Here is an 8,220-nt window from a genome sequence, read left to right as displayed (position 1 = left end):
AGTGACATTGTCTTGTTTTAACCAAGAAACTCAATATTTTATTTTGACCGTTGGAGACAAAACACCTTTAGTGTGTATGGGTGTATTTAACATACACATCTAGATTTGACAAGGAGTGTTGATGGGTGTTGTTAGTTATGTTAGTATTACTTGAGTGCTGAGGCATGCGTGAGAAACTGACACTTTTCGCATGTGAATGACAACAGAGAAAGCACCTCTCTTTAGAAAGATATTTCCTCTACCTCCATTTTGTTATGAGAAGAAAAAGTTCAGGCTCGTTTTCATTTTTATTCAAAACCAGTAATAAAATTCAGACTGAAATGACATTAATGAAATTGGAACCTTCAAAATATTATCGTAAAAATCAAAATACATAAAAATCTAATTTGGATTTGACGTACCCTTTCCTGAAAGAAATCCGTTGCAGAAGTGAATTTTAAAATGAAACCATTTTAAAAGGTCTCTTTCCTTTCCCATGTCTTTCAGAATCCACTTGCATGGAAACACTTCTGTCAAAAGACTGGAAAGAGAAGATGGAAAGGCTCAACACTAGTGAGATTCTGGGAGAAGTAAAAGGTAAGCTTGATGCTGTGGTCACTCACAACCGCAGCGCTCTCTTGTAAAGAGTGTCTTAAAGTGAGGTTAACAAATCCTTCCATTCTTATCAGACATACATAATCTATACATAATCTAAGAAACAGGCTTGCACTCTGAAATTAGACAAAGCTCTTGGCTGCCTTCCCTAGTTCTTTTCTGCACTTTCCTTATCTGCTATGTCAAAATGCCTCTGTCCAGAGCCTTCTCTTTAAATTCTAACCCCATTTCCCAGTCTGTCATTTTATTTGTGTCTGTGGTTTACTGTTAGAGACTAGGCTGTTGTCCGTGTGTCTGCTATATAAAACTATGAGACTAGAGACACTGCTTCCTACTCATGCAGGGTGTTCATGCCGAGAGAGGAGAGAAGAGGGGAGAGAGAGAAGAGAGGGGAAAGAAGAGAGAGGAAAGAGAGTGCAGAGACGAGGAGAGCCCTCTCTCTTCTAGGTCTCTCACATCTGAGAGGAATTCTGCCTTGAGTCTGGTAGTGAACGCCCTACACAGCCCAGCACAGCTCTCCCTCCAAATCTGTATTTATGCGTGGGGAAGGTGGGGCTGGGCAGGAGGCTGGGTTTTTTGCAGGTCCAGTTCTTAGCACTGACTGTTACTAAAAAGGTGTTTATGTAGCAAGCGGAGAGGAAGGCACAGTACCAGCTGTCTGATAACACCAGGCTTCAGCTCTCTCTCTACCTCTACCTCTTTTCTATATCACTCGCTACCCTGGCAACGCCCATCCTCTCAAGCCTGTACCTCGCAACACTAAATGGTATATACTTATGGATTTATTCATGATTGTATTATTAATGTTTACAACAATATACTCATATCTATATATCCATGTCATTTGAGCTAAACACAGACGATACTGCTCTGCTCATCATGCACAGCTGTAATCATCAAAACTATTCAAAGACACCTGAAAGTAGCATTCTGATAGCGCATGCACTGGAAATGTTTGGGATTTTTTATGATGTACTCCCACTTTAATAGCTCTTTTTGTCATATGGTTGGCAATCATAAATAATATTTGTCCTTGGTTTTAATTATCGGATTACATTTTCTCTGTGTGCCGGGGAAGAAAAAAACAATTGCATGTTCTAATAAGTGTGTTCACCGGCAATAACCTTAATGAACTGAAATATAAATCATGTCTTGGTAAACTAGATTAATTGTACCTGCCCTAGTATATGCCACTGTAGATCAAAGTGCAGTGGAACAAATGTTTCAAATGATTTAGCCTTTTGAAAGCAGATCTATTTAAATTACAGGGCATATTTCTGTTTGATAAATGGGAAGGGTGAGGTTACTCCACAGCGGTGTAAGCAGGTAGCAAGGGAGCCTGATAATGCCCACAGTGGCCTGTGTTAATTCATATGCAGGGAGACACAGTGTACACTAGACTTAGAAATATAAATACTTTTCATATCACACCGGTAGGCAGCTAAGGTTTTTAATTAGCCTGCCATTTCATATGACTGTAGACATTTCAAAGGACTGCTTTGTGCTCCCCCTTACAAATGTCTCTCTCTGCGTTTGAAGTCTGCCTGATGTAAATACCGGCAATTAAAAAGAAGCCCAGGGTTGGAGACACACAATGTCCGCCTAATTAAAACACAAACAAAGGCACCAAGCAGAAAACACCTTATGATTAACATCTAAAGTGTTATGATGAATCAGAGGCTGTATTAATTGTTAGGTTAAGATCAATACAAAGGGTAAGCATGCCTGTAGGTTTAAATTAACAGAGGACAGTGCTGGATAAAGGCTAACATCCATAAAAGCTACCTACTGCCACAGTGGCCTTGATACTCATTCTCTACTCAACGTACATTGAATCCGGAACCAATGGCATTGTACATTTTACCTAGACTACATCCTTTGTGGCATTGTTCCGTTGTTACAAAAGATTGCTTTTGATGTTCAAAGATAAATAAGTGAAATATGAAATTCTGCCCCTTTTGAACCGAAAGACTGGTAATTTGTGTGTTTTTCTTCTTCACAAGGCTGCCTTCCTTTGAGTTAGCGGCAGATAATCTAAAAGTCTGTAGTTATTGCTCAACTGCTTTCCATATTTTCCACCTTGTGAACCTGTCATGGATGGCACCTTGTCATATTGTTGCAGTTGCAAGAGGAGGAATCAGCTGGGTTAAGACTCGCAGTAGAATTATCACACAGGAGAAGACAATAAGTGGAACAGAATTTGACCAAAGTCTTCACTTCACCAATGAAAAGAACTGCATTCTTTTACACTATGCACTTGTGTTCAAACATGCCCAGACTACATGCTCTTGGGGTAAAACACAAAGTACAGTAAACAAAGCAATGGTATCAAAACATCTGAGGTTTGCTCTCCTTTATCTTACACCCAGTTCAACACAACCAAGCATTTAGTGCCTCGCCGTACAATAGTTATACTGTATAGTCATGTGGTTTTCTGCACTAGAATGTGTCTGTGGTTAAACTGATACTGGTACTTTCAGTAAAATGGAGGCAGTTTGAACTTTTTCTATCAATACAGGATAGGAAGTATGCCTAACAGAGACATAAAGAATGGAATGATTTGGGTGCAATGATTTCAGATCTTTATCAGCCTTGTCCTTTAAGCTGTGAGAGCTTAACAGCTGCAGGAAGAGAGAGGGAGGGAACGGTTTGTGAAGGCGAATTAGTGGTGGATTGCTTTTCACCAGCCGATTCCAGAGGTAACTGTTTGTTTTCATACTTGAGCTTAGCTGTCAATCATGAGGAACGGTGAGAAGGGAGATGAGATCTCCTGAACAAAACCACAGAGCAATAGAGGGAGGTGGCCTGGAGGACATCCAAACCACAGAAAGGAGGTGGGGGGGAGGAGGGGAGGGGAGAATGGGATGGGGGGAGGAGAGAGAGGGAGGGAGAGAGGGATAGAGGAAGAGAGCAAGATAGAGCAGAGAGGGAGAGTAGTGAGAGAGCACAGAGAGAGATAGAGAGAGAGACCTGGGACATGGCTGCTCAGACATGAGGCTGTTTTAATTATGGTCCTTCAAAGAGAATCTCTTTCTGTAAAAGCTGTGCCACAACGGCAGAGAGATCTCATACACTATAGTATGTTTCCAGTACTCCTGTCCTTTATTCTGGATGTACTGTTTATGTTTGTAAATCACTTTAAATAGTCAATGATGAGGAGGTGCATATTGTGGTTGTTTGATTTAATTGGATCGTTGCAAACCCTACCATCCATTTTATTTTTCAGGTTATTTTTCATTTGATCGTGATTGTGTTTTAGGCTGATGTTTTGGAGGAAAACCGGAGTGATTTTAGCTAGCCTCATTCCGTGCCTCACATATGTCAGTTGAAGAATTCAGGTGATGTACATGTATTTAATGTAAATTCCATTGGAATGTGAATGCAGGTTTATGGGGGAAAGGCTTGGTCAAATAAGCTCTCCCTGTGCAGTGTGGCTTTCATTTATACTCAATCAGGGCCTTTGAGATACACACACTGCAGGGCTGTTTAACTTTCCCTATAGCCATCCAGTGTCCCCAGCCCCCGAAAAATCGGCAAAGCATTTATTCAACTGAAGAAAAAAATGTGGTAGTTAAATTGGAACACAAACTGCATTCATTCTCTCGGAAGGTTTGATTTAAAAAATGAAGCTCAGCATTGTACATTTGTGTTAAAATGGAAGCTTGAATTCTATATAAACGAAAATCAAGCCTCTTGCACTTTCATAATCAATTTGTGAATGCTGTCTACATGACAGTGGCAGGGTGCACATTGACAGTCCTGTGGCAGGCAGATAAGTAGAAGCTCTTTAAGGGGAGAGCGAGGAGCGTCGCCGGGCAGGGCCGCAGCTGACTGATTTGATGCTGCTCCTACCTGGCCTTGCTTCTCCCATACTGACAGAGGACTACTGTGTGCACACAGAGCTGGGGTTGTTCAGCCAGCTGGGTTTACTTCAAAACATGATTATTCAATTTAACATTCAGCTTTATTCTTAATGGCTCCAATAAAGTCTGGAGCGAATGCCAATGGAGATTCGACACTATATCTGTAAACACACGCAGAACCACAAGCATATTTTCTAGCGGGAGCAAATGTTGTTTCTTTCACCTAGTTTTTTCGTGAAACCCCGTCAATATACATCCATTACCTCTAGTCTCCAGCTCTAAAATACGACCCTGTTTCAAAATATTCACACATGGCCTTCATGTGCAGTAAAAACAAAAAAATTCACAAATGCTGTATTGTAATAAACAGTGCATAAACATAAAAAATTATCTCACAAAATATTATAAATAGCTTTGTAGTGGAATTGAATGTAAGGTGGTAAATGTGATTATCATGAAGACTAAATGACCTAGTGATCTGTGTTATACAGCTATGTGTATTTTGAGGAGAGAGCTGTGTATGTTTGATAGTGAAACCTCTGTTTAGAGCGGAGGGTGGAGGGAGGGACCACCCAACCCAAAAATCCCTCCAATTCCCCCAATTCAAAAGTGTCACAGTTTGCATTTTTCTCCCAACACTTCAATAGTCAACTGTTTGCCCTGTGTACCCAGGTGAAATACGAGACACCGTAAATCTTTATTCTTCAGACTGCATTTGCAAACTGAATGTATGGGCCTAATGCCCTCAGTTTTTCTCCCTTAATGAATTGAGGAATTTAGCTTGTGGTGTCGGCTGCAGTGTGTCCGCTCTCTCTCCCTCTCCTCCCTCTGTGTTTTGAGAGCAGACAGGCAGACAGGAGCGGGTTTGGTGGTGTCTGGGTCAGCCGCTGCTGGTGTTGGTGTGGGCAGAAGCCCTGTGCCATGGAACCAGGCATGGGGATGGTTCCCTGACTGGACAGGGCCTCTGGATGACTGGCTGCACATTTAATACTTTAATACATTTGATACTTTAAAATATTTTTTTCATTTACCTTCCGAATTTCAGTGTTTTTTACATTTAATTTACCAAATTATATTTACTATTTCTACAAATAATTAGCTTCATTCTTGGTTGGCAGACACACAGGTATCCCGTTTATTAAGAATGCAATAATCAATTTATATCTTAATTTACTACCAGGAATCACTAGCAATCCTTATTTTAACGATTGACAAATATACACCTCTCTCACTTATAGAAGTGTAGTAAATGGAATATTTATCAGTCTCCCGGCAGCAAAGAAAATTGCATTCTCACAGCCGTGTAATGCTGCTTAAGCACTGGCTGCTATGGCTGGGCTGGGTTAGTACATGTCACGCTGGATTTCCCACTACAGCTGCTCTAGTGCTGCAGCTCTGGAGCCAGCCACTCTGCTGATCTACCACCAGCCACGGAGACACAACACACATACACACACACGCACATACACACACACGCATGCACATACACACACACAGTCAACATCTTTAGAAATCAAGGACAACATTCGTGAAAGAAAAGAACATGAGATGCAATCCCTCATATTTTCGTTCTAAATAAACCAGTGTAGATACATGAAGTTATAGCCAAGGCCAGTGAGTTGGTTCAATGCAGGAAAACACTAACATCCGTTCCAAGGTTTTCCTGACCGTTGTTCAGACAGAGAGCTGTTAAGACAACTCCTTTTGTCGTTCTCTAGACAGCTCTGATGTGAGGGAGGCCCTGAAAGTTGATCAGTGTTTGTAGCATTTTATAATAAACCTGGACTAGAAGTGCTGCTCCTTACATGAAGGCAGGAAGGGTCATTACCATACACATAATGAGGGATGACTGGATGATGAAGAAAATCTAGTGTACCACATTGTGTTCTCCAAGCTTAGTTTTGTCACATAACGTCCCAGTGTGTTCAGCGCTCTACAGATCAGTTCTGTTTATTACAGTTTATCCTCTGCTTTGATAATGGTTCCTATTGAAAACACAGATTGAACTGTCTCAGTCTCTGAGTAGGTAATAGTTTCCCTCTGTGTAGATAGCAGTCTGTTATCAGTGTTCAGTCTTATCTGTTCAGGTCTGTAAGGTTGCTATCTTCAAGCTCTGATGAAGTACCTCGTCCGATTTCACTGATACACAGTGGAGTGCTGAGGCTTTTACATTAGCATAATTACACTGAAGAGGCATGCCTCTTCCATCGTTATATTATTAGCCCGCATTAATGTTCAGTGTGAACGTCAGGCCGATGAAGTACGCTTTTTATTAATAACCATTTGGCGTGTCAATCAAAACATTTCTTGAGAAATATTTAGAAAATATATGTTAAACACTTGGAGAGACATTGATATAGATGCAGAAATTATGTCTATATAGGGATATAGAATTAACACAAGGATGTTGTGCAACAGACACACACACACCAAATTAGTTTAGTACAGGATACTAACAACAGCATACGCAAACACTTCCAAGTGTTTTTAGAAGGTGGACGGGATGTGTCTGTTTCTAGCAGTTCACTGTTGATGGATAACCCCTCCATGTGAAATACATGCTCATGTAATCCAGTACCTAAGGCTGTGAGGATTGATAGTCCAGGCTACCATAGCCTGACATGTTGGTGAGTCCTTACTCGTGCTTGTTAATGATGGTTTATTGGCAGGATGAACAGGTTTATTTCATCACAGAGGCAGCAGGCCAGGTAAAACAGCTGCTACTCATATTGCCTCTGTTCGTTCTGACTAGGGCACCCAGATACTTTAATAGCATTTTTACTTGAAACACATATGGCCTTAAAGCATTTCTGAACAAGCGTATATACAAGCCTAAAACATACTTAAGCTTAAGTCAAATCTCTGTAGCCCATCAAATACCCTTTTGTTATCTCTAGTTGTGCTTGGTTAGCAAGCTCATAGCCAGCTGTTTTATCCTGGAGGATTATTTAGGTTACAGAATACAAAGATTTAGTTTTAGCAGTGACAATGTATTATATTAATGTGGATTTACTGACAACATTAATATATGAATGGTATTTGAAAGGCATAGTTGTCCGCACCATGATTTCTACTGGTAAACGTTCTGTTGTGTGTGTGTGTGTGTGTGTGTGTGTGTGTATTTGTTTGTGTTTGTATTTGCAAACGTGTGTCTGTGTTGATTCAAAATGATGATTTAATTACTTTTGTAAGGTCTCTGCCCCGAAACATTCTTTCATTGCAAGGCTACAGGAAGCAGTACTAGATTCCATTAGCAGGAATTCAATTGTATCTTTGTATTTTTTGTCTTCTTTAGAAGACATGAACATGGGGTCAGAGGACTACTGAGTTCATATTAGTGTTACAAGTCGTATTGTACTGAACACACCAACGCTACAGAATCATCACCCGGTGTGTATGTGTGTGTGTCTGTGCAGTGCGTACATTCAGCCAGCAGTGTTACCTTTTCAAATGTGGATGAGCAGCACAGAACAGCTCCTGCCTTCAGCACGCCAGGCATGCTAGCTATGTGCAGTCTGTGTCCGGACACAGCCCGCACACTTGCAGCATTTAGACAAGTCTTCATTTACTTAGGATGGGTTGGCAGCATATGGGAGCATCCACAATAGCTGATTGATGGAGGGACAAAGAAATTGCAGTGTTCTGGCGTAAAAAAAAAGTCATTCAGATTGGGTCATAATGGCTCAGCTGTGCTAACCAAAGGAAGGGAGAGAATAGGGTGTTTTGTGATTTTTTTCTCTTTTTCACCCTCGTTCCTTTTCTC

At 40.8% G+C, this 8,220-nt stretch overlaps 1 protein-coding gene across 2 annotated transcripts in view; it reads left to right on the top strand.

The window, feature by feature from the left end:
• Nucleotides 1–8,220, top strand: part of LOC121583560 (transcription factor SOX-6-like) — a 107,234-nt gene that overhangs the window by 24,023 nt on the left and 74,991 nt on the right. For both annotated transcript variants that reach the window (XM_045215062.1, XM_045215061.1), the window contains exon 2: nt 487–576. In XM_045215062.1, the coding sequence (XP_045070997.1) occupies nt 487–576 (90 nt within the window). The remainder of the gene's footprint in view (nt 1–486; nt 577–8,220) is intronic.

Source organism: Coregonus clupeaformis, unplaced genomic scaffold (assembly GCF_020615455.1).
Source record: "Coregonus clupeaformis isolate EN_2021a unplaced genomic scaffold, ASM2061545v1 scaf0362, whole genome shotgun sequence".
Classification (NCBI taxonomy): Eukaryota; Metazoa; Chordata; class Actinopteri; order Salmoniformes; family Salmonidae; genus Coregonus; species Coregonus clupeaformis.
This window is presented reverse-complemented; position numbering and strand designations above follow the sequence as displayed.